General features: G+C 39.6%; 1 protein-coding gene across 2 annotated transcripts in view; it reads left to right on the top strand.

Annotated features, from left to right (window-relative positions):
* The window catches only part of LOC134358736 (leucine-rich repeat-containing protein 27-like), a 72,518-nt gene extending 46,156 nt beyond the window's left edge, over positions 1–26,362 (top strand). For both annotated transcript variants that reach the window (XM_063071196.1, XM_063071195.1), the window contains 5 exons: positions 4,149–4,292; positions 9,181–9,286; positions 14,135–14,265; positions 19,473–19,599; positions 26,119–26,362. In XM_063071196.1, the coding sequence (XP_062927266.1) occupies positions 4,149–4,292; positions 9,181–9,286; positions 14,135–14,265; positions 19,473–19,599; positions 26,119–26,175 (565 nt within the window). In that variant the 3' untranslated portion in view covers positions 26,176–26,362. The remainder of the gene's footprint in view (positions 1–4,148; positions 4,293–9,180; positions 9,287–14,134; positions 14,266–19,472; positions 19,600–26,118) is intronic.
* Positions 26,363–27,798: the final 1,436 nt, after the last annotated feature.

The raw sequence follows: 27,798 nt of genomic DNA, 5'->3' as shown, positions 1-27,798 counted from the left end.
AATGAGGTGGAGGACAAATGTGTGGCTGAGGGATTGGAGCGGGGGCAGGGATTCAGATTTCTGGATCATTGGGACCTCTACTGGGGCAGGTGTGACCTGAACAAAAAGGACGGGTTGCACTTGAATCCTGGGGGACCAATATCCTGGCAGCAAGGTTTGCAAAGGCTATTGGGGAGAGTTTAAACTAGAATTGCTGGGGCTTGGGAACTGAACTGAAGTGACGGAGGAAAGGGAGGTTGGCTCACAAATAGAGAATGCTTGGAGACAGTGCAAAAGGGAGGATAGGCAGGTGATAGAGAAGGGACATACTCAGACCAATGGTTTGAGATGTGTCTATTTTAATGCGAGGAGTATTATGAATAAAGCGGATGAGCTTAGAGTGTGGATCAGCACTTGGAGCTATGATGTTGTGGCCATTACAGAGACTTGGATGGTGCAGGGGCAGGAGTGGCTACTTCAAGTGCCAGGCTTTAGATGTTTCAGAAAGGACAGGGAAGGAAGCAAAAGAGGTGGGGGCGTGGAACTGTTGATCAGAGATAGTGTCACGGCTGCAGAAAAGGAGGAAGTCATGGATGGGTTGTCTACGGAGTCAGTGTGGGTGGAAGTTAGGAATAGGAAGGGGTCAACAACTCTACTAGGTGTTTTTTTATATATAGACCACCCAATAGTCAACGAATTGACAATAAACTGGACTGGTCAAAGAACACTGAGGCTGTCTACAAGAAGGGTCAGAGCCGTCTGTATTTCCTGAGGAGACTGAGGTCCTTTAACATCTGCCGGACGATGCTGAGGATGTTCTACGAGTCTATGGTGGCCAGTGCTATCCTGTTTGCTGTTGTGTGCTGGGGCAGCAGGCTGAGGGTAACAGACACCAACAGAATCAACAAACTCATCCGTACGGCGAGTGATGTTGTGGGGATGGAACTGGACTCTCTGACGGTGGTGTCTGAAAAGAGGATGCTGTCTAAGTTGCATGCCATCTTGGACAATGTTTCCCATCCACTACATAATGTACTGGGTGGGCACAGGAGTACATTCAGCCAGAGACTCATTCCACTGAGACGCAGCACAGAGCGTCATAGGAAGTTATTCCTGCCTGTAGCCATCAAACTTTACAACTCCTCCCTTGGAGGGTCAGACACCCTGAGCCAATAGGCTGGTCCTGGATTTACTTCATTATTTACTGGCATAATTTACATTTAACTATTTAACTATTATGGTTCTTTTACTATTTATTATTTATGGTGCAATTGTAACGAAAACCAATTTCCCCCAGGATCAATAAAGTACGACTATGACTATAACTAGTAACAGGGACATCGAGGAGGAGATAGGGAGACAGATTTTGGAAAGGAGTAATAATAAAAGGGTTATTGTGGTGGGAGATTTTAATTTCCCAAATATTGATTGGCATCTCCCTAGGGGTTTAGAAGGGGTGGAGTTTGTTAGGTGTGTTCAGGAAGGTTTCTTGGCACAATATGTAGATAAACCTACAAGAGGAGAAGCTGTACTTGATCTGGTATTGGGAAATGAACCTGGTCAGGTGTCAGGTCTCTCAGTGGGAGAGCATTTTGGAGATGGTGATCACAATTGTATCTCCTTCACCATCGCATTGGAGAGGGATAGGAACAGACAAGTTGGGGAAATGTTTAATTGGAGTAAGGGGAAATATGAGGCTATCAGGCATGGAAACATAAATTAGATACAGATGTTCTCAAGGAAACGTACGGAAGAAATGTGGAAATGTTCAGAGGATATTTGCGCGGGGTTCTGATTAGATGCGTTCCAGTGAGACAGGGAAAGGATGGTAGGGTACAGGAACCGTGGTGTACAAAGGCAGTTGTAAGACTAGTCAAGAAGAAAAGAGCTTACAAAAGGTTCAAAAAATTAGGTAATGATAGAGATCTAGAAGATTATAAGGCTAGCAGGAAGGAATTTAAGAATGAAATTAGGAGAGCCAGAAGGGGCCATGAGAAGGCCTTGGCGGACAGTATTAAGGAAATCCCCAACACATTCTACAAGTAAGTGAAGAGCAAGAGGATAAGACGTGAGAGAATTGGAGCAATCAAGTGTGACAATGGAAAAGTGTGTATGGAACCGGAGGAGATGGCAGAAGTACTTAATGAATACTTTGCTTCAGTATTCACTATGCAAAAGGATCTTGGCGATTGTAGGAATAACTTGCAGTGGACGGAAAAGCTTGAGCATGTAGATATTGAGGAAGAGGATGTGCTGGAGCTTTTGGAAAGCATCAAGTTGGATAAGTCACCAGGACCAGATGGGATATACCCCAGGCTACTGTGGGAAGCGAGGGAGGAGATTGCTGAGCCTTTGGCAATGATCACCAATGGGGACGGGGGAGATTCCGGAGGATTAGAGGATTGTGGATGTTGGTCCCTTATTCAAGAAAGGGAGTAGAGATAGCCCAGGAAATTTTAGACCAGTGAGTCTTACTTCAGTGGTTGGTAAGTTGATGGAGGAGATGCTGACAGGCAGGATTTATGAACATTTGGAGAGGCATAATACGATTAGGAATAGTCAACATGACTTCGTCAAAGTCAGGTCGTACCTTACGAGCCTGATTGAATTTTTTGAGGATGTGACTGAAGACAATGATGAAGGTAGAGCTGCAGATGTAGTGTATATGAATTTTAGCAAGGCATTTGATAAAGTATCCCATGCAAGGCTTATTGAGAAAGTAAGGAGGCATGGGATCCAAGGGGACGTTGCTTTGTGGATCCAGAACTTGCTTGCCCACAGAAGGCAAAGAGTGATTGTAGATGGGACGTCATCTGCATGGAGGCCGGTGACCAGTGATGTGCCTCAGGGATCTGTTCTGGGACCCCTACTCTTTGTGATTTTCATAAATGACCTGGAAGGGGAACTGGAGGGATGGGTTAGTAAGTTTGCTGATGACACAAAGGTTGGGGGTGTTGTGGGTAGTGTGGAGGACTGTCAGATGGAGTTCAACCCAGATAAGTGTGAGGTGGTTCATTTTGGTAGGTCAAATATGATGGCAGAATATAGCATTAATGGCAAGACTCTTGGCAGTGTGGAGGATCAGAAGGATCTTGGGGTCCAAGTCCATAGGATACTCAAAGCCACTACGCAGGTTGACTCTGTGGTTAAGAAGGCATACGGTGCATTGACCTTCATCAATTATGGGATTGAGTTTAAGAGCTGAGAGGTAATGTTGCAGCTATATAGGACCCTGGTCAGACCCCACTTGGAGTACTGTGCTTGATTCAGGTCACCTCACTACAGGAAGAATGTGGAAATCATAGAAAGGGTGCAGAGGAGATTTACAAGGATGTTGCCTGGATTGGGGAGCATGCCTTATGAGAATATGTTGAGTGAACTCAGCCTTTTATCCTTGGAATGATGGAGGATGAGAGGTGACCCCTGACAGAGATATACAGGATAATAAGCGGCATTGATCATGTGGATAGTCAGAGGCTTTTTCCCAGGGTTGAAATGGATAGCACGAGAAGCCATAATTTTAAGGTACTTGGAAGTAGGTACAGAGGAGATGTCAGAGGCACGTTTTTTACACAGAGAGTGGTGAGTGTGTGGAATGGGCTGCCGGCGGCATTGGTGGAGGCAGAAATGATAGGATCTTTTAAGAGACTCTTGGATGGATACATGGAGCTTAGAAAAATAGAGGGCTATGGGTAAGCCGTGGTAATTCTAAGGTAAGGACATGTTCAGCAGAGCTTTGTGGGCTGAAGGGCCTGTATTGTGCTGTAGGTTTTCTATGTTTTCTAAAGAGGAAGACCTGCCACATTTGAACAGTATTAATCCTTATTAAACTTGAGTTGATCAATCAGGGCAACATCAGAGAGCACTTTTCCACATAAGGAGTAGTAGGACAATCTATCACTCTCTCTTGAAGTTCCACTGATAATAGGTCAATAGAAAATGTCAATATGGAGAATAATAAGCCTGTACAAAGCAAAGGTATTGAAGGATATTTAACCAAATTGGACAGGGAGCATTTAGATAGAGATCAACCCTGATCTTTTTGAATTGGTGGAACAGGCTCAAGGAATGGAATGATCTACATCTGTTCTTGCATTCCTTTCTTTTGGAAAATACTCTTTTTTTAAAATTTTTCATGTAAAAATGTGTTTTTTTATAATATGTTTCAGAAAGGAAGGTTCTAATCCAAATACAATATTTCCAGCGTCAAAAGCCTATGATGTGTCCATTCAGGCAAAGAGAAAGGAAGAACTTAAACTCGCTGCACTGAAGGAACTCAAAGAAAAGCAAGCAATTATTGAACAGAGGAAATTGTGAGTACCATATTTCTTTGTCAACATCAATATTCAAATGCAGAATGCAGAACTTTATAATGATTTGCTGATGAATATGTAAGGGCGTGTGTGTCCCAATAGTTATAGTGGGAGAGTCTACAACAGAAGGCTCAACCTCAAAAAGAAGAATGCCCCTTTAGAGCAGAGATGAGGAGGAATATTTTTTGCCAGAGGATGGTGAATTTGTGGAATTTATTACCACAGACAGCTGTGCAGGCCAAGTCATTGAGTATATTTAAAGTGGAGGTTGATAGGTTATTGATTTGTAAGGGTGTCAAAGGTTATGTGGAAAAGGCAAGAGAATAGGTTGGAAAATGAAATCTAAATTTGTCATAACCCAATGGCAGAGCAGACTTCTTAGACTGAATTGTCTAATTTTTCTCCAATATCTTCTGTTTTTAATATTGGATTGAATCCAGTTTGAAGTAATAAGGCAACTTGGAGAGAAACACACACTTATGGGGCTTGTTTTTAACTGTCCTGTGTGACCCTTTATTATGCATTACCTGTTTAATTGTATATGCTTTCACTATCAAGAATTCCTAAGCTTTCTCCCAATAAATTCTAAAGTTCGAGCTGGTAAGATACAAAGGATGCATCTGGACTTTAAACTCACAGCTGGTGTGAATAACTCACAACTGTCTGCTGATTCTACCCATTAATGAACCAAGTCAATGCAACACAACAGAATCTAGATGTGCAATAGAAACCCTATCAAAATTTTCAGACTGTTATGTGAGCACAAAAATGAACAACAGGAAATCAAATTTATAAATGTTGGCTTTTTAAGTATGCCCATGTCAGATCTTTTAATTGGCTCACTGATTTTAGTTATTTATTTTAAAAGCTGTGTAATACAGTAACCTTGGGAATTCATTATTTGTATTTTTTTATTCAATCACAGGATGTTGGCTTTGCATTGTCTAAATGCATACATAATTGTCCTTCAGAAAGTGGTGGTGAACTTCGTCTTGAACTATTGCAGTCCGTGAGGTTTGGGTATATCCACAATGTTGTTAGGGAGAGTGTTTCAGGAATTTTTGATGCAGCAGCTATGAAGGAATGGTAAAAGTTTCCAAGTCTGAATAGTATGTGGTTTGGCAGTTAACTTCCAGATAGTGGTGTTCCCAGGCAGGTTGAGGTCATGGATTTAGAAGCTGATGTTTAAGGAGTTTGGGTGAGTTTTAGCAGTACGTGCTGTAGATGGTACAGTCTGCTGTTACTCTGCTTCCTTGCTGAGATGTGTGATAGCATACTCCCAACTTGCTTGAAAGAGTGCCATTTCAACAATAATTAATTGCTCAATATCATTTAGGGTGTAGCAACCCTAAGAAGTGGGTTACTATGCCCTATATGATGATGAGCTCCTGATTGTTGTTGAAACTGCATTCATTCAAGCAAGTTGGGGGTATGCCATCATACTCCTGACTTGAGCCTTGTTGTGCGTGAATGAAGTCACCGGAGAAAAGTACTGGCAGATATGAAGCAGCTTTATTCAACAAAACAAAAAACAGCAGGCATCATATGGAGATGCTTTCAGTTGAAAGATCTGGCTGGCCCAATATTCAGTTTAAAATCTTACGTGCTAAATATAAAAGGCCAATTCTATATTTACAATGTATCTACAATGTTTTTTTTGAAACTACACACAAACTTCACACCTCCTGATTTGCACCCATGCCACAGACATCCAAATGAATTTTAGTCAGCATTGTCTGGTCTGGGATTCATGGCTTTTAGGAACCTATTGTTCAGAGCTGCACTCCAATTAAATTCACAATTTATACTCAGACCCAAAGACTGGAAGCCAAAATTATTTGCTAAATGTAAATGTGCTAAACCCAAAAATCACTCTAACAAGCTTTATAAATAGTGGTTGGCCTTGGTGAATTAGGAAGCTCAAATTGTTCACCACATGATTGCAAATGTCACTCCACTCTTCAAAAAGGGAGAGAGGCAGAAGGAAGGAAACTATAGGCCAGTTAGTCTGACCTCAGTGGTGGGAAGATGTTGGAGTTGATTATTAAGGATGAGGCCTCGGGGTACTTGGAGGCACATGATAAAATAGGCCATAGTCAACATGGTATTACAGGAAAGATTCTCTAGTACGGGTACAACAGTGGCTGATTGGCAGGAGCAAAGAGAGGGAATAAAGGGAGCCTTTCCTGGCTGGCTGCTGGTGACTGTTGCTATTCCACAGGTGTCAGGACCAATTCTTTTTATGTTGTATGTCAATGATTTGGATGATAGAATTGATGGCTTTGTTACAAAGTTTGCAGATGATATGAAGATAGGTGGAGGAGCAGGTAGTTTTAAGGAAGTAGAGAGGCTACAGAAAAATTTGGACAGATTAGGAGAATGGGCAAAGAGGTGGCAGATGGAATACAGTGTCAGGAAGTGTATGGTCATGCACTTTGGTAGAAAAAATGAATGGGTTGACTATTTTCTAAATGGAGAGAAAATACAAAAGAAAAACTGACTTGGGCAAAGTGCTTGGGTTAATTTGCAGGTTGAGTGTGGTGAGGAAGGCAAGTGCAATGTTAGCATTTATTTCAAGAGAGCTAGAACTTAAAGGTAAGGATGTAATGTTGAGACTTTATAAAGCACTGGTGAGGCCTCACTTGGAGTATTGTGAGCAGTTTTGCGCCCCTTACCTTAGAAAAGATTGTTTATATTCTAATATACGAATTAATCTAATCTATATGAATACAGGGTAAGGAGTTTGTTAATGTTATTCAATATACTGTATCTGGTATTATTATATTTTTTATTTTGCTTTATAATATGTATTCTCTTGGACTCTATTCTTCTGTATAGAAATCAATAAAACATATTGGAAAAGAAAAGAAAGGATGTGCTGAAACTGGAGAAGGTTCAAAGGTGGTTCACAAAAATTATTCCAAAATTGAATGGCTTGTCAAATGAAGAGCATTTGATGGCTCTGGGCTTGTATTCACTGGAGTTCAGAAGGATGAGGGATGACCTCATTGAAACCTATTGAATGGTGAAAAGCTTTGATAGAGTAGATGTGGAGAGGATGTTTCCTTTGGTGGAAGAGTCTAAAACCAAAGGATACGGTCTCAGAATAGAGGGGTGTCCTTTTCGAACGAGGATAAGGAGGAATTTTTTAAGCCAGAGAGTGGTGAATCTGTGGGATACTCTTTGACACAGGCAGCTGTGGAAGCCAAATCTTTATGTACATCTAAGGCAAAGATTGATAGATTCTCGATTAGTCCAGGCATGAAGGGATGCGGGGAGATGGCAGGAGATTGGTGCTGAGAGGAAAATTGGATCAGCCATGATGAAATGGTGGAACAGACCTGATGGGCCAAATGGTCTAATTCTGCTCCTATACCTTATGGTCTTGTGGATTTCTACATCTGACCTATTCTTGTGGTCACATAACATATATGGGTATTCCTGTTCGGTTTCTGGTTAATGGTAATCCCCAGATACTGATAGAGGCTTTCAGTTGTAGTAACGCCATTGTATATCACTGGGTTATGGTTAGATAATTCACTTGTTGGTATCATCATTGACTGGCATGTGTGTGTGGCGCAAATGTTACATGCACCTATCAGTCCCCATGTGTTGCTGTATTTGGATAAATTGGTCACATACTGAGATACAGTGAAAACTTGTCTTGCATACCATTCATTCAGATCAATTCTTTACAACGGTGCTTTGATGTAGTACAAGCTAAAATAATAAAAGTGCAAGAAAAAAAAGTATTACAATTACAGATAGAGTGCAGTGCAAGCTCATTATGAGGTAGATTGTGAGGTCAGGAGTCCATTTTATCGTACTTGGGAACTATTCAGTAGCCTAATAATACTGGGGCAGAAGCGTCCTTGAGCCTGGTGGTAATTGTTTTCAGGCTTTTTTAGATCTTCCACACAGTGGGGGAGGGGATGAGAGAATGTCTGGAATGGGTGTGGTCTTTGATTATACTGACTGCTTTACCAAGGCATTGAAAAGTGTAGACACATTCCATGGAGGGGAGATTTGTTTCCATGATGTGCTCAGCTATGTCCACAATTCTCTGCAGGTTCTTGTGGTCACAGGCAAAGTAATTGTCATACCAAGTCGCGATGCATTCAAATAGGATGCCTTCCATGGTGTATCAAACAAAGTTGGTAGACATGCCAAATTTCTTGACTGCTTCATTGTCTGAGGAGTAGTAAATGGTGCTGAATATTGTACAATCATTATTAAGTATTCTTACTTACTGAAGGAAGGTTATTGAAGAAGCAATTGAAGATGATTAAGCCTGGGATTCTCCTGCAGAGATGACCTATGGCTGAGATGATTGACCTCCAGTCTTCTTTTGTGCTAGCTATGATCCCAACCAGTACAGGGTTTTCCCCCTGTTTCCCATTGATTTCAGTTTAAGCAGAGCTTTTTGATGGCATGCTTGGTCAAATTCTACATTAATATCAAAGGAAGTTATTCTTGCTTTTCCTCTACAGTTCAGCTCTTTTATTCATATTCAGACCAAGGCTGTCATGGAGTCAGGAGCTGACTGACTTTGGTGGAACTCAAACTGAACCCAGACATTGTCAATTAAAGATTTTGAAAATTTACTTTGAGCTAAATATTACATATAAAATGTTAATTGATTTTGGTTCTAACAATATTCAGTTTTGTTTCTTAGTTTATTACAGCTTAGAATATTATATAGTTCAAGTCTGTTTCCATTGTAATTTAAATTAACTTCTCATCCTGCTCCATGACAATAGTTCATGATATGGAATTATAAAACATTCTCACATTTTTGTTTGATATCATTTATGACTAGAGTTAGTTTCTTTTGCTTTGTCTATTTCAAAAATTAATAGAAATAAAATCGATGTTTACATATTTCCAGAGATTATAAAGTATTGAAGAATTGGAGGGATAAAGCTCAGCTGTTGCAAGAAAAGAAAGAAAAAGAAAGAATCCAAAGGTCTCCACATCTATCAGAAAAGAACATGGTACTTGATTATAAAAATGTTCAGACTTTTCCTTTCAAATTAATTTATCATTTGTCAAGTTTTTTATTACTTATTGAAGGAAGATCATTGTTGAAGCAGTTGAAGATGAATGCTTTATTAAGAACTGAAGTAATTTGTCATATTTTAGGTTATCCTCAAGGAACTCAGAGCAATCAAAACATACTATTAAATGTTATGGGTCATTGCTGATGCCTGCAAATTAAATACTTCACCCAGGAAAGGAGATGGAAAATCTATCCTATGATAAAATGGGTATGCTTTTACATTTATGGTGAAGTACAATGAGGTTGATGTCACCCACTTCAGATCACTTATTATAATTTATTCTGATTGCAGGATCAGATTCTAGAGTCTCTTTTCTGATCGTGGCTACTGTAACCACTGCTCTCTTTCGCCCTTATATTCATGATTAATTATACATAATCACTGCTGATCACAATGTAAAGAATGGCTGCATTCTGTTTTTGTCACAGCCATACACAGCACCCTTAAATGGTTGTCAAGTTTATTAAAAGGGTAATGTACTGTATGCGCAGAACAAGAATGACAACAGAGTAATATGTGACAGTTTTGGGTTTTCTGATCGCAAATTTCTAAACTCAAAGAAAGATCTTGAGTCCTACCCGATTATAGATAGCCACGGGTACCCTCACTTAAGGGAGGTTATACTTCTCTGTTTATCCTTCATGGCAAGTTTCTCCCCCCCCCCCCCACACACACCAAGAAGGAGATACCTCCTGCTGATATAGTAATTTAAACACTGTATTTCCATTTTCAGTGATACATATTTAAATCCAAGCCACAGTCTTAAAACACATTTAAAAATCAGAGGATTTGTATCTTAAGACCATAAGATATAGGAGCAGAATTAGGCCATCTGGCCCATTGAGTCTGCTCTGCCATTCAATCATAGATGATCCTTTTTTCTTCTCCTCCTCAACCCCAGTTCCCGCCTTCTCCCCATAACCTTTGATGCCATGTCCAATCAAGAACCTATCAATGTCTGCCTTAAATACACCCAATCACTTGGCCTCCACAGCTGCATGTGGCAACAAATTCCACAAATTCACCATCCTTTGGCTAAAGAAATTTATCCGCATCTCTGTTTTGAAAGGGCGCCCCCCTATCCTGAGGCTGTGCTCTCTTGTCCTAGACTCTCCTATGATGGGAAACATCCTTTCCATATCTGCTCAATCTAGGCCTTTCAACTTTTGAAAGGTTTCAATGAGAGTCCCCCCGCCTCATCCTTTTGAATTCCAGCGAGTACAGATCCAGAGCCATCAAAAGTTCCTTGTATGATAACCCTTTCATGTCTGAAGTCATCCTTATAAAAGACTTACAAATCACAAACCATTTCTAAAACACAAAGGATTTATAAAACACAGGTACAATTCCTACAAGCTAAAAAACATACTCATGTGCCACAGACAAACCAGTCACCCATCACAGAAATTGAAGGCGGAGGAATGGATTCTAGTTATCTCATCTTCTTGATATTCCTGAACCATTCCTAAAAAGCCTGATCTACTGTCTAAATTTATACTATTTCTCTGCAACTTGGATGACTTCACAAATATGTGTATTCTTTTAGATACCTTTTAACACAAGTGTTCCAAAAATTTCTGGAAACAGAATTCTCAGGTATGCTGTGAAGCTAACCCCATGAATACATAAACCTTTCAACTTATTAAGAAGTCAGCTATAGATAGGCTAAACAGTAATATCCATCTGGCCTGCAAGCTTCCTTAAAATAATAACTTAGCCAGCGTTGTTTTTAGACAGCCAGTGCTTGCTTGCAAAGCTGGCTTTTCAACTTCAAAGTAATTACTTCTTTCCAATTACATTAAGAACTGAAGACTGGCTCCCATTTACGACCAGAAACTAAATTTAAAAGATAGTGGTTGAAAGTTTAACTTATTCAAAAACAGCACTTTGATCTTCAGAAATATCATCAGCTGTATAGAAAGCTGAGCTTGGCAAAAAATAAGGCCCCCCTTTCCCAAAGGCAGTGATTGTCCATCACAATAGAATTAAATATTGTAACTGAGTTATGTAGGAAGCTTAATCAATTCACCGCATGATCAGTCACATTATGTGCACTTGCCACATTCTCGCGATTGATCAGATATGGTTCACTATGACACAATAATGTTGGATTCTGATGTTTTTGATTCAAGTTCTTTCACAAGTCAAGAATGAAGCATAAAACTTGTGGCTTCATGATCATTTTATGAAATGCTAAGAGAACAAAGGAATTGAACAGGAAAGTAGCAAGAGTCTAATAGCAATGGAAGAAAGAAAATGGCAAGCCAGTGTGCTCTGCTCTTCTTATACCATAGATAACAGTCATTCCTTTCAGATTTGTAGATGAGAGTTAACCAATCCGATAGTCCATATTCAAATAATGTGATAACTAACAAGTTTCTAATAGAATGAATTCAAGCCACTAGAGGACATGCTGAACAATTGCACATGCATAAGCAATGATATAAAATCCAGAATCAGAATCTGGTTTATCATCACCGGCATGTGACGTGAAATTTGTTAACTTGCAGCAGCAGTTCAATGCAATACATAATACAGAAGGAAAAAAAAACAAAATAACTAATAATGAGTACCCAGACAGCCTTTCATCGCCTTGTCCATAGCTTTCTATCAGAGTGCTGGCACAGATGCTACCCCAAAAATAAGCCCATTAAAGGGATAAAGCCTTTGTGAGTGCTTATGGTGAGAAACACTTTTAGACTCTGCTTCTATCTCCATCTTTAGGCAGGCCTCAGCTAAGTCAGCTGAAGCGTTTCCCTCCAGAAGGATTTGCAAGGATGTTCTTTATCCTGGGCAGAGTGTATTGATAGTGTACTTACAATCACCACAGCTCCTGACCGACCCATTCTTCTTGGCTACTGGAACCACTGGTGTTGCCCATGGGCTCCACTCATACTTAGAAAGAATTCCTCCAGCTTCCATGCAATCTAGTTTTCTGGCTACTTTATTATGGATGGTATAAGGTACCAGATGGGCTTTGTAAAATGTGGGTGTGGTATTTTCATTTAACACTGTTTTACCCTTGATAGTTTGCATATCCAATACCATCCTTGAACACTTCTGTGACATCATCCAGTACCTTTCTTAACTAGCTTTCAGTTAACTCTCTTGCAGGGGATGTGGTATGCAAATGATGGGTGGATCTCCAATCAAATTGAAGTTGTCTCAGCCACTCATGACCCCATAATGCTGATTCTCCTGCTTTTACCACATACAAGCCCAATGGTTGCTGTATTTCACTGTTATGAAAGTCATTCCTACAGGAGTTACCTTTTGCCAGTACTGTATATGTTCTTTATTGAATATCCACAGGAATCCAATGGTATCTTTGAAATGCTGTTCAAGCTCATTTTGTAGAGTAATTGAAACATCAAGCCAGTGTCCAATTCCATTTCAATTAATTTACTGTTCACTTCTGGTGTAAGTCATATTACTTGTCTCTTGTCAGTTTTCACATTATAAATCTCAAGACTACCCAGTCGTGAGTCATTCTCATTATTATCAGATTTTTTATCAACAGCATGCAGATCAGTGATCTTTTTGAAATTGCAACTTGACTTTTTAATCTTTATCTCTTTCCAGTGCAGTCCAGTTATTTTTGTCTGGCTGACATGCTGTTTGTATATGTCCTAGTTTGTTCCATTTTCTGTAAGTTTTTCTGTCAGTTTTGCTCTTAATCCTGCATTTGTTCAGAATCAGAATCAAAATCAGGTTTATTATCACCAGCATCTGTTGTGAAATTTGTTAACTTAGCAGCAGCAGTTCAATGCAATACATAATATAGAAGAAAAATAAATAAAAATTACAGTAAATGTATATTGAATAGATTAAAAATTGTGCAAAAACAAATAATATATATTTAAAAAGTGAGGCAGTGTTCACAGGTTCAATGTCCATTCAGGAATCGGATGGCAGTAGGGAAGAACCTGTTCCTGAATCGCTGAATGTGTGCCTTCAGGCTTCTATACCTCCTACCTGATGTTAACAATGAGAAAAGAGCATGCCCTGGGTGTTGGAGGTCCTTAATAATGGTCACTGCCTTTCTGAGACACCGCTCTTTGAAGATGTCCTGGGTACTTTGTAGGCTAGTACCCAAGATAGAGCCACTAAATTTACAACCCTCTGCAGCTTCTTCCAGTCCCGTGCAGTAGACACCACCCCCCCCCCCCAATACCAGACAATGATGCAGCCTGTCAGAATACTCTCCATGGTACATCTATAGAAGTTTTTGAATGTATTTGTTGACATACCAAATCTCTTCAAACTCCTAATGAAGTATAGCCACTGTCTTGTCTTCTTTATAACTGCATCGATCCAAGCAGACATAAGAAAATTAAACTGCAAAGAAAATAACAATAACAATACAGTAGTTGCTATCAAAATACCCATTAAAAAAAAATGCAATAAAACTAATTCTACAAACCCTTAGTGTGTACAATATATTTCCACTTTTCAGAGACCTTGATATATTAATCCTCTTCCTGTGATTTTTATATCAATAGTTATTATAAAAATTCATATGTGGGCAGTCCTATTTAGAAATGTTCTGAAAGACAGAGTGCTAACCACAGATGATTAGAGTCATAGTTTGTTGATATTATCAATCAGCTTGGTATGACCCTTCTATACTGTGGCAGAGTGCTACACCAAACTTCCACCTTCAGTGGGTGTAAATTTCCTGTATGGTTTAATAGATATTTGCAAAATACAGATTGTGAATGACTGCAACTCCTGAGAGGATAATTAATATATACAGATTGTTATTTGATGTTCTTTGCGCAGATAGTGAAGAATGCACCATTTGCTACAGATCCAAACTACTACCACACAGTAAGAGTCATTGATGCGAAAAAAACACCTGTCCACAAAAATAACCAAAAAGTGGATTTTGAGAAGGAAATCAAAGAATTAAGGTATATTTTAAGGGTTCAATTCCATCAGTAGAATTCTACATCAATAATGTGAAAGCAATCAATATGTTCAAAATTTAACATATATAAAACTTTCCTTATTATGTGTTGCTTGTGTTGCATCTAAAAAAACATCTTTATTCATTTAAGATTTTTACTTGGAAGAATTTGCTTATTCCCTCATGTCTTCTCTTCCAACAAAAACTTGCTCAAACCATTCCAGTGTAAGATGGTGTTGGCAACGCTCAGTGACTACTTGAAGGTGGCAAATAAAACAAAAGAAAACTACCAAATACTTCATTAATTACACTTTTTCTGCTAAACAATCACTGCAAACAATAGACTGTAACTTCCCTGTCGGAGCAGAGCTTTTGATCTGCCTGTATATCCTGGCATTTTTGCAGTGAGAACTAAAGTCTTGAAGGTGCAGGGCGGCTGCAGCACGGTGTGTACAGGCTGAATCAAGGTGTTGGGATCCAGGCCAGAGAGTGGAGAATGAGCCAATGTTTGGCCATTCTTGGAGCGAATCTGGAGGCAATTCAAATTGGCAGAACCGAGGTGAGGGAAGTGGAGGGGATGCAGGTTCAAGGCTGTGGAGCCTGGATCTGGGCCTGAGAGTGTGGAAAGATCAATTTAAGTGCCAGACCGAATTGGAAAAGGAGGGCATGGGCTGAATTGAGGTGGCAGGGCACTGGCCCAAGAGCATATCGAAGCAGCAGGATCCAGGTCTGAGAGCAAGGTCTAGACGATTTAAGTGCCAGGCCAGATTGAAAAGGACAGGGTGTCAGGGCCTGAGGCAAGGCACGGCTGGTTCAATACAGTGCTCCACAATTATTCATCTCCGTACTTAACTTCAACTCATTACTCCGCAAGGTTTACTCATCTCTGCACCAAACTGTGGTTGTGGCCTGCAGCTATCACAGTGTGGACTTACTTTTGTGAACTTCAGTTCTGAATACTAATTGTATAATTTTATTGTTTGCACATTTTTTTTCTCTGCGTGTTAGGTGTTTGACAGTCTTCTTTTGTTTTAATGGGTTCTGTTAGGTTTCTTTGTTTAGTAGCTGCCTGTATGAAGATGAATCTCAAGGTTCCATAAAGTATACATACTTTGAGAATAAATGTACTTTGACTTCGAAACCACCTTTCCACTCTTCCTCACATGTATATATACCATCACATAAGAGGATGATTTACCCTAAAGTAACTATTAATAGCACACTACATAGTGATAGATGTATATTATTCAATTGCTTTGATAGAAGGTCAAGGTTTTCTATGTTATACTATACTACTTGATGCTTCAGCTAAAATCTGGAGCTCAAATAATGCTGAACAATATGTAGCTATTCTCTTCTGTAGTATTTCAGATAACCAATGAATGCAATATCTGCTATTTTTGTGATATGTGTCTGTGGCACGTGACCAAGTGGTTAAGGTGTTCGTCTAGTGATCTGAAGGTCGCTAGTTCGAGCCTCAGCTGTGGCAGCGTGTTTGTGTCCTTGAGCAAGGCACTTAACCATACATTGCTCTAGTGTCTGTGCAAGGAGTGGCGCCCCACACAGACTTCCAGTCTGCGCCTTGTAAGGCATGAAAATGCCGGACACAGGCCTCTCATGGTCTGAGTCGACGTTCCCTCCCACCCCCCCACTTCCCCTCCCCTTATGGTATGGAGTTAGCACAATTATGTGGCTGACTCATAGGTTAAATGACGAGCTTCTCTTATGTCACTAATTATGCGTACTGTTCTTTAAGCCAACATTTATTGAAAAGTTCAGTTACAACATATTTTAGTTCAATGTGTAAAATCAAAGGCTCATTATTTAATTTTATACTGTAGTTTAAATAGGTTTTTATTCTGAGTTAGTGGATAAAGGATCAATTGCAAGTACTATTACAGATAGTTGGCTTAAGATGTGGATGATGAGCTACAGAAGATGTCATGAATGCTTGAAATACTTATAAAAAAAATTAAAACTTCAATGAAATACTACCTAACTTAGTCATAGAGTCAAGAGGATAGAAACATGCATTTGGCCCGTACGTCCATGCTGACCAGTGGGCACCTGTTCCTATTAATTCCATCTTCCAACACTTGACCCTTGGCCTTCTATGCTTAGGTGATGCAAGCTCATCTGGACACTTGTTAAGTACCTTTAACTCTGCTTCCACCACTCTGTCAGGCAGTGTATGCCAAGTTCTCAACACTTATTGGGGAAGTAGATATCCTCTAAATCTCTTGCTCCTCACCCTAAATCTATCTCTCCAAATTTTATCTACCCCCGATATGCAGAAGAGTTTTCTAAAGTCTGGTCTATCTGTACCACTCATTATTTTATACACTTGATTTAAGAAGGGCAATAGTGACAAACCAGGAAATTATAAGCTGATAAACATTGCATTGTGGGAGGGAAATTGTTACAGAAGATTCTTTGGAACAGGATTTATTTACATTTGGAAAAACATTGACTTATTGGGGAAGGTCAGCATGACATTTGGTTTTGCATTCCTAAATATAGACAGTCATGCAACATTGAAATATCTCTTGGGGTATGTTAAAAGTGTAAGCAGAAAGAAGCCTCTTTAAAGTATGCTTAAGGAAGTGGTCCAGAATAGAAGCCCAAAAATATGGAACCATGTGCAAGGTTATAACAAAAAGCAGAAAATAACCTGTTAGTGAGAATAGATAAAATTAAGATGAGTCAGATAATGATACAGATCTGAGGAAATATGGGGTATATAATAATAATCAGATTTTCAAACTAGCAAAACAGAGGAACATATAAACTAAATGGATAATTGAGTAAAAAATATCACCAACATTTGCTTACTTGGAATTCTGTTACAGTTTTCTGTAGTTTCCATATTAAACATTCAACTTCAGTGAACTGAAACCTTACCTGGCTTACTACTATTTATTAGTAAATATTAAAATATTTATGCAACACAACATATATAATCAACCAACATATTGTAGCTGATTGTTCAAACGTCATCTTATTAAGCTGCTGCAGTTCATGTTGCCAAGGTACAGCAGGCAGTTTCAGGCAAAGCTGAAGGAAAGACATTGTTTTTCCATGTCCCTATGATATATGACTTGGAAAGCCACCTGCAGCTACTTCTGTTCTTCATCTGCCAGTCTTGTCCTTTATGGCAGGAGAAATTAGGGGTTTGGGAGATACTGTCAAAGTAGCCTAGGTAAGCAACTGTGGCACGAGGAAATCTGCAGATGCTGGAATTTCAAGCAACACACACAAAAAGTGCTGGTGAATGCAGTAGGCCAGGCAGCATCTATAGGAAGAGGTGCAGTCGACGTTTCGGGCCGAGACCCTTCGTTAGGACTAACTGAAAGAAGAAATAGTAAAGAGATTTGAAAGTGGGAGGCAGAGGGGGAGATCCGAACGCTGCCTGGCCTGCTGCGTTCACCAGCATTTTTTGTGTGTGTTGCTAAGCAACTGTGGTATATTTTTGTAGACAGAACACACATTAGCTGCAGTACACAGTGGTGGATAGAATAAAGTTTAGGTATTAATCAAGCAGGCAGTTTTTTCCTGAAAGCTATTAATTTTCAGTTGTTGGAGCTGTCAAGTGAATCACTTCCATGAATTGTGCCTTGGTGGTGGGATTTTAGATCTGTTCTAATGAAGATTCTCAGCCGGAGATATCAATTGTTTATTCCCCTCCATAGATGCTGCCTGACTTGCTGAGTTCTTCCAGCATATTGTGTGTGTTACTCAAAATTTCCCCATCCAAAGTATTTCTTGAGTAGGACTTTAGATTGTCATGTAGTATATACTGTAGGATCTTGTATGATCTTACATGATCTTGTAGTCACTGTATTGGTGTGGTTTTGACAGTTGTATATCTGACAAGTAGAGATCCTGAGATATTTTGGTGGTAATGGTAATACCATTCCATATTAGCAGTTGATGGTTAGACACTTTCTTAGCATCTGGGAAGATATTACTAAACGCTTAGCAATCTCCATTTGTATATTGTGTAGATCATCTTGCACTTGGGTATGGATTGCTTATTTCTTCTGGAGTTGCAAATAGAATTTGACAATAATCAACAAATGTTCTACCTGACCTATAATGGAAGAAAGCAACTGATTAGTCCTAGGACACGAAGGAATTCCTATAACAGTGTCCGAGCAGCGATGGTAATCCTCCTTTGTAGTTTGACACCAGTCACTAGCGGGTTATCTCCATAATATCAAAGTAAGCCAAATGCTGCTTTTATGTCAAAGGGAGTCATTTCACCTCACTTCTGGAGTTCACCCCACTGGTCAATATCTGGCTCCTAAATGCCTTTTGTCAGTGAGACGTTCCATCATCTTATTATGAACCAGATATTCTTGAGCAATTTTTCCACATTGTTCAATAGATGCCAGGATTTTAAGTATATTAAAAAGACAGTTATAGTATGTCTAATTTGGCATCACTCTGAACTTTATATCTGCAAGCATTTATCTTGGAACAATTAATGAGGGAATTAATGGACACTATAATCTTTAATTTATATGATGACTTCTCAGATGATGCTGGAATGGACAGGGTAATTAAGGACACTCAAGAAAAGAGCCATGGTTAGGGAGTTCTTCAAAGTAGTTCTTCCAATGGGAGGCAAATAACTATTCCACCCTAGATAATCTGTGTTCTTTTCTTACGGTTAGGGTTAGGCCCTTGGATGTGTTGATAGTTTTGACAGTGCTGAAAAAAGTGATAATAGACTAAGGTTATCAGCAACTCTTTAATCTCCTAGCAGTAAGTGTTTGAAAATTAAAACCTCAAATCTGACACAAAGCTAATGATCATTGTCCTCCAGGATGTTTCCAAGACATGGGCACTTCAGAGTACAGGAGCTGTATTACTCATGATGATTCTAAAAGATTTTTCAAATCTGTTGGCAAGTTAAGTGAACTAATGTCAACATCCTCTGTATGAAAGCTCTTTGTTACACTATACAGGCTGTAATACGTTGTTCACATCATTCATATGGCTGCTGAACTGTGAAGTGTTGTGCTAACCACTAAGGTATCTACCGTGCCACCTGTAAATTTCAAATCTGAAATAAAAACAGAAAGTGTTGGAAACGCCAAGCAGGACAGGCAGATTATGGGGAAAAAGCAATGGAGTTAATGATTCTCATTATAATCTTGACAAATTATTCTTTGAAATTTAAATTAATTTGTAATAATTTTTCTGTAGAGCTGTTAAAGATCGTGACTTGCAACTACGGATCCAGCAGCATATTGAATTGATGCAAGCTAGAAGAAAACAACCAAAGGGAACACCACAAGAAGAATTAGAGGCTGCAAAGAGAGAGTTAGAAGTTGTAGGTTGACCAATTGCTCTTATTTGCAAATAGTGTTCAATAGGAATTTGAAAATTAAGTTATAAAAAATAATTATTTTGAAAACTTATTTTTCTAGCATTTCTAAGATTGAAGTATTGTTTATTTTATTTTAGAGAGAGAAACTAGTTCTAAGGTCATTATTAACATAGAACATCGAAATCTACAGCGCATTACAGGCCCTTGGGCCCACAATGTTGTGCTGACCATGTACCTACTCTACAAACTGCCTAGAATTTCCCCAGTGCATAGCCCTCTATTTTTCTAAGTTCCATGTACAAATCTAAGAGGCTCTTAAAAGACCCTATTGTATCCGCTTCCAACACTGCCGCCGACAGTGCATTCCACGCACCCACCACTCTCTGTGTGAAAAACTTACCCCTGACGTCCCCTTGGTACCTATTTCCAAGCACCTTAAATCTATGCCCCCTCGAGTTAGCCATTTTAGCCCTGGGAAAAAGCCTCTGGCTATCCACACAATCAATGCCCCTCATCATTTTATATACCTCTATCAGGTCACCTCTCATCCTCTGTCACTCTGAGGAGAAAAGGCCATGTTCACTCAACCTGTTCTCATAAGGTACACACTCTAATCCAGGCAACATCCTTGTAAATCTCCTCTGCACTCTCTCTATAGTATCCACATCCTTCTTGTAGTGAGGTGACCAGAACTGAACACAGTACTCCAAGCAGGGTCTGACCAAGGTCTTGTATAGCTGTAACATTACCTCACGGCTCTTGAACTCAGTCCCACGTTTGATGCATGCTAACACACCATATGCCCTCTTAACAACGCTGTCAACCTGCGCAGCAGCTTTGAGTGTCCTTTGGACACAGACCCCAAGATCTCTCAGATCCTCCACATTGCCAGGAGTTTTGCCATTAATATTACATTCTGTCTTCAAATTTGACCTACCAAAATGAACCACTTCACACTTATCTGTGTTGAAGTCCATCTGCCACTTCTCAGCGCAGTTCTGCATCCTATCGAAGTCCCGCTGTAACCTCTGACAACCCTCCAGACTATCTACAACACCCCCAACCTTTGTGTCATCAGCAAACTTACTAACCCACCCTTCTACGTCTTCATTCAGGTCATTTATAAAAATAACAAAGAGAAGAGATCCCTGTGGAACATCACTGGTCACGAACTCCATGCAGAAAATAAACGATCTACAACCACTCTTTGCCTTCTGTGGCCAAGCCAATTCTGGATCCACAAAGCAAGGCCTCCTTCAATCCCATGCCGCCTCACTTTCTGAAGGAGCCTTGCATGGGGAACCTTATCAAATGCTTTACTAAATCCATATACACGACATCCACTGCTCAACCTTCTTCAATGTGTTTTGTTACATCCTCAAAGAATTCAATCAGGCTCATAAGGCATGACCTGCCCTTGAAAAAGCCATGCTGACTATCCCTAATCAGATTATGTCTCTCCAAATGCTCATAAATCCTCCCTCTCAGGATCTTCTCCAGCAACTTGCCCACCACTGAAGTCAGAATCACTGGTCTATAACTTCCTGGGTTATCTGTACTCCCTTTCTTGAACAAGGGAACAACATTTGCAGCCCTCCAATCCTCCGGTACTTCTCCTGTCCTATTGATGACGCAAAGATCATCGCAAGAGGCTCAGCAATCTCCTTTCTCACTCCCACAGTAGCTTGGGGTATAACTCATCTGGTCCCGGTAACTTATCTAACTTAATGCTTTTCTAAAGCTCCAACACATCCTCTTTCTTAATGTCTATATGCTCAAGCATATCAGTCTGCTGTAAGTCATCCCCACAATTGCCAAGATCTTTTTACCTGGTGAATACATTCATTAAGTACCTCTGCTACCTCCTCCGACACCATGCACATGTTTCCACTATCGTACCTGATTGGTCCTATTCTCACACGGCTCATCCTCCTGCTCTTCACATACTTGTAGAATGCCTTGGGGTTTTCCTTAATCCTGTTCACCAAAGCCTTCTCATGGCCCCTTTTGGCTCTCCTAATTCCATTCGTAAGCTCCTTAGCAATCTTGTAATTTTCTAGAACTCTAACAGTACCTAATTTCTTGAAAACCTTTCGTAAGCTTTTCTTTTCTTCTTGACTAGATTTCCTACATCCTTTGTACACCATGGTTCTTAAACCCTACCATCCTTTCCCTGCCTCAATGGAACATTTGCCACATTTCTGCTGTGCATTTCCCTGAGAACATCTGCTCCCAAGTTCCTGCCTAATAGCATCATATTTCCCACTACCCCAACTAAATGTTTTCTCAAATTGTCTGCTCATATCCCTCTCCAGCGCTGTGGTGAAGGAGATAGAGTAATGGTTACTCGCTCCAAAATGCTCTCCCACCGAGAGATCTGACACCTGACCAGGTTCATTTCCCAATACCAGATCAAGTATAGCCTCCTCTCTAGTTGGCTTATCTACATATTGTGTCAGGAAGTCTTCCTGAGCACACCTAACAAACTCCACCCCATCTAAACCTCTTGCGTTGAGATGCCAATCAAGATTAAGAAAGTTAAAATCTCCCATCACAACAACCCTATTATTATTGCACCATTCCAGAATCTGCCTCCCTATCTACTCCTCAATATTCCTGTTACTATTGGGGGGGGGGGGAGGTCTATAAAAACACCCAGTAGAGTTATTGCCCCTTTCCTGTTTCTGACTTCCATTCACACTGACTCAGTAAACCATCCCTCCATGACTTCCTCCTTTTCTGCAACCGTGACATTATCCCTAATTAGCAGTGTCACACCCCCACCTCTTTTGCCTCCCTGTCTGATCTTTTTGAAACATTTAAAGACTGGCACACTCAGTAGCCATTCCTGCTCCTGAGACATCCAAGTCTCTGTAATGACCACAATACCATGGTTCCACGTATTGATCCATGCTCTAAGTTCATCCACCTTGTTTATGATACTCCTTGCATTAAAAAAGACACATCTCAAACCATCAGGCTAAGTGCATCTTTGCTCTAACATCTACCTATCCTTCCTCACAAACTCCTTACAAGCTGTCTCTACTTGTGCTCCAACCTCCCCATCCTCTGCCTCTTCACTTCGGTTCCTACCCCCCTGCAAATCTAGTTTAAACACTCCCCAATAGCATTAGCAAACCTCCCTGCCAGGATATTGGTCACCCTCGGATTCAAGTGCAACCCATCCTTTTTGTACAGTCACACCTGCCCCAGAAGAGGTCCCAGTGATCCAAAAATCTGAATCCCTGCCCCCTGCTCCAATCCTTCAGCCATGCATTTATCCTCCACCTCATTCTATTCCTATACTCATGGTCGCGTGGCACAGGTAGCAATACTACCTTTGAGATACTACTTCTCAGCTTCTTTTATAACTCCCTGTATTCTGCTTTCAGGACCTCCATCCTTTTACTACCTATGTCGTTAGTACCAATATGTACTACGACCTCTGGCTGCTCACCCTCCCATTTCAGAATATTGTGGATGCGCTCAAAAACATCATGAACTCTGGTATCTGGGAGGCAAACTGCCATCCTTGTTTCTTTTTCACACCCACAGAATCCCCTATCTGTCCCCCTAACTACAGAGTCTCCTACTACCGCTACCATCTTCTTCCATTCCCTACCCTTCTGAGCCACAGGGCCAGACTCAGTGCCAGAGGCACAGCCACTGTTGCTTTCCCCAGGAAGGTCGACCCAACCCCCCCCCCCACAGCACTCAAAATGGAGTACTTATTGTTAAGGGGGACAGCCACTGGGGTGCTTTCCACTATCTGACGCCCTCCCTTCCCCCTCCTGACAGTCACTCACTTATCTGTCTCCTGTGGCCCCGGGGCGACTACCTGCCTTGTAGCTCCTGTCTATCACCTCTTCACGCTTCGTAACAAGCCAAAGGTCATCGAGGTGCAGCTCCAGTTCTCGAACTCGGTTTCTAGTGAGCTGCAGCTCAATGCACCTGGCGCAGATGTGACCATCGGGGAGGCTAGAAGTGTCCCGGACATCCCACATCTGACACCCAGAACAGAAAACTGGCCTCACAGTCATACCCATTATTCTTGTTAGAGGAGGAGGGGAAAAGGAAGTAACCTACCTTGCCGAAGCCCCAATGAGCCAAAGCCCTACTACTCTGACTTACACTCCTCTGACGACCGCTCCCCTAGACAGCGTCTCCCTTTTATTTTGGAGTTTTCTCAGTGTCCTTGTGCGATGGTGAGCTACTGCGTCTGCGCACTTCTCCCCAACCTGTGCGAAGCTCACATTCTCTTCAAATCAGTTAGTCCACTGCTGATGTGCCCAGCCCCGTGAAACTCTCCTTTTTAAAACCTTTTTTCCCCTGTCTTTTTGAAATTTAAATTTAAAAATAACAAAGTGAAAATTTAGACAAATAGAATGAAGTTGGAATTAAATGTGTATGAAGATCTATGATACAAAGGGTTTGCCTGAAAAAAAAATCAGTGGTAGAATCTCTGTTAAAATACTTACTTCATAATTTTATTATTTCTTTGTGATTGTGTGTATGTAACATTTATTGAAAACAGATGAGAAAAAAATGCCATTAATCTAGTTCCTCCCAAAGTGTATCACAGCGCTGCTGAGTGAGATTTAAAATTTGTCACTCTAAAGAAATCAGGCAAGGATTGGCCTGGAAATTATTGGTGAGATACTCAGGTGAGAGTTGGGCTGGTTGTTGGTGCATAGAGGCCACAACTAAAGAGTTGCAGGAGAGGGTTCCAAGAAGAACCTATCTAAGGTTAATTGCCTGTGCTGCACGACATGGACTAGGAACTGCTCTGGTAGGGCACTTTAGTTCTGATGAAACACACCCTACAGGCAAGAGAAGAATTGTCCCCTGCTTCCTGGGGCCACACATATGTGAGCCAAAGGTGCAGATATGGTATCCAGGTTTTGGTAACACACCATTTAAATGCTGCTCTGTGCGGTTACCGTTCTGTTCATTAACACACTAGACACATGGTGGACCCAGAGGTAAACAACATTAGTAATGATTGCTATCAGCTTGTTCCTCCAGGTCATTCTTTGCACTAATCCAGTTGCCATACTAATGTTTTGCAATTCTGTAACTGCTAATGACTTCAGGGCTGTTCTAAACAACAGAGTGGATAGCAAGTTGGCTTCTGGTAGCACAACCTGAGCCTGCCCATGGATTTCCTAGCTGACCTGCTGAGAGAAGGCTTTTTCACTGCTTCAAATATATCTGATGATCAGAGACATTCAGAACCAGTCAAAAAGAATGCCATTTTTGATGAAGTAAAATAACTTTCTTTAATAATTATTATTTAATTAAAAACATAAAAATCAAATCTAATAAAAAGAACTAAAAAATCTTGCCTTTTACATTAAGGACAACAAACCATTCAAAAGAATGAATCAGTCCTTAGAGAAGCTTTATATCTGGCCCTTCAACTCAACGTCCTGGACTTTCAAAGGAAATTGTGCATTTCTGATCTAACATATTCCCAACATCTCTGCTGCAATGGGAGAGTTTAGAAGTCTGTAATGAGCTTCTATATGCACAATGTACAGTGCTCTAACCAGGTTTCTCCATGATCCAACCAATTGTGGATTGAGTTTATAATTTGTTCATTATGATTAATTTTATTTTATTGAAATTTAATTGTGTAGTTCACAGGAACATTGGGTTACATGATCCAAGTTCTAGGCCCAAAATAACACATTCATTGAATCATAATGAGCAGCACATTTAAAGATCTAGTGATGTATTAAATACCTTTCTATCAGGGTATTAGTTTCCTTCTTCACAGTTTTGTGTCACATTATTTTCATTATATACTCTTATTTATGTTTGTGTTCCACATTCAAACCTATCTACTTGCCTTAATTGTGTTCACTTTTAATAAAATATGTTTGGTAATGTCCTCAAGGAAAGTATTTATAGGGGGGCAGAAGAATCAAAACAAGTAGTAGAGCATCAGTCTCACATGCTCACAGTCTCAAGCATTTGTTCTGAACTTCCAGCATTATCTTTGTAGAAATTGCACATTCTCACTTTGACTGCATAGGTTTCCCTGAGGTGCTCCAGTCTTCTTCCACATCCCGGAAGAGTGGTTATTAGATAAATTGCCTTTTGTGCGTGGGTGAGTGGGGGTAAAATATATTAGGATTAGTGTAGATGACCGATGTAGACTCAAAGAGCTGGATTTGTTTCCATGCTGTTGATTTTCTGTGAAATAAAAGTGTTAACCCCTGTATTCCTTCTTGTTAACTATACTTCTGAACAGGACTACCTCCTGGTGACCCTCCTAATCCCATTTTAATGGCAAACAGTAATTTTTTTTTCTTCAGAGAGGCCATGGGGATCAAATGGAAGAGTAGAAAGCCAGCAGTACAAACACACATGAACGTTAATAGAAATGGAAATGCAATACAACAATGTATATATTATCAGTAATGTTTAGGTATGGTTGCTAATACCCATGTTACATTTATTGGTGCACAGATTTTACAGGGCTAATCTATTTAAACAATCTTTTCTCTTTTTGTATAGGCTGTAAATCTGAAATCCGAACTTGCAAGAAGGAAAATCATAGATAATCCACTGTAAAGTAATTTTAATGCAGTCACTGAAAAAATTCCAAGTTAATATTCACTATTTGAATAAATTAAATCAATGTTTTTCTGTTGATAAATTCTGTTTAAGCTTATAATTATTTGACTGCAACAAGAAGTCATTTGTTATAAAACTTTTTATTCTCTATATGTGCAAATCTTGAAGCTCTCTTTTGTTCAGAATACCAAAATAAATAATAATATATTTTGTTAAAATGGTTAATGAGAGTCTTTTTCTCACTTTTCCTGTTCTTTCTTGAGACGAATGGCCAAGGCCAGCAATGTTGGCTATTCTTGATTTCTCTTGAGAAGAAGTTGCTAAAGTGCCTTCCAAAATGACTGGTCGTTCTGGTGAAGGGACTCTCATAGTCTTGTTGGGTAGGGAGTTCCAAGATTTAACACAGCAATGATGAACAAATGTTGCTCTCCCTAAGATGATGTGCTAACCTGCTGTTCAATTTGGCAAATAATTTGCAAGTGATAGTGTTCTAATGTGCCTGTTGTCTTTGACTGTATAAATAGTATAACTTACTGATCTGAGAGCTGCTGTTGATGTAGATGTGTGAATAGCTACATTTCTTATTTAAATCTTTTTATTAATTTTCAAAATCATAAACTCAGTAACAAAGTTAATACAAAGAGATTGGAATAATCTTAATAAGCATATACAAAAAGGATTTAAAGTAACATAGGTATAATAGACTTCCAAACTCATAATGAAATTAGTCATTAAAAAAAAGAAATAAAAAGAAAAAAATATATATAAACAAAGAAAAACCCCCAAAAGAAAAAGAAAAAACAAACAAAAAGAAACAGAACAAAACAGGGCTAGACCAATATCTTGAATCAGACACGTTCAGTAATGTCGTCAACTCCGCTCCTCTATTCATGTAATTTAAGTTTTAAAAAAAATTCGGAAAGGTCAAATTACATCGTATGAAAATGTTGCATAAAAGGTTTCTAAGTTTCTTCAAATTTAACTGAAGGATCAAAAATATCACTTCTAATTTTTTCTAAATTTGAACCTAATATAGTTTGAGAAAACCATTGGAATGTAGTAGGAGGATTGGTTTCCTTCCAGTTCAACAAAATAGGTCTTCTAGCCATTAAAGTAACAAATGCTATCATCTGACAGGCTGAAGAAGACAAAGATCTATGTTCTACCATTGGCAATCCAATAATTGCCGTAATAGAATGGGGTTTTAAATCAAAACATAGAACTGTTGAAATAATATCAAAAATATCTTTCCAATATTTTTCCAAAAGAGGACAGGACCAAAACATATGAGTTAAAGAGGCTACCTCAGAGTGACATCTATCACAAGTAGGGTTTATATGGGAATAAAAATGAGCTCATTTATCTTTGGACATATGGGCTCTATGTACTACTTTAAATTGTATTAATGTATGTTTAGCACATATAGAAGAAATACTAACTAATTGAAAAATTTTATCCCGTTTCTCTATAGGTAGACAAAGTTGAAGTTCACTTTCCCATTCATTTTTAATTTTATCAGATATACCTGGCTGTAATTTCATAATTATATCATAGATAATTGCTATTAATCCCTTCTGAAAGGGATTTAAACCTAAAATTTTATCAATAATATCAGTAGGA

Source organism: Mobula hypostoma, chromosome 19, assembly GCF_963921235.1.
Source record: "Mobula hypostoma chromosome 19, sMobHyp1.1, whole genome shotgun sequence".
NCBI classification, from domain to species: domain Eukaryota; kingdom Metazoa; phylum Chordata; class Chondrichthyes; order Myliobatiformes; family Myliobatidae; genus Mobula; species Mobula hypostoma.
Note: the sequence above shows the minus strand (reverse complement) of the source record. Positions and strands in the feature narration are given on the sequence as shown.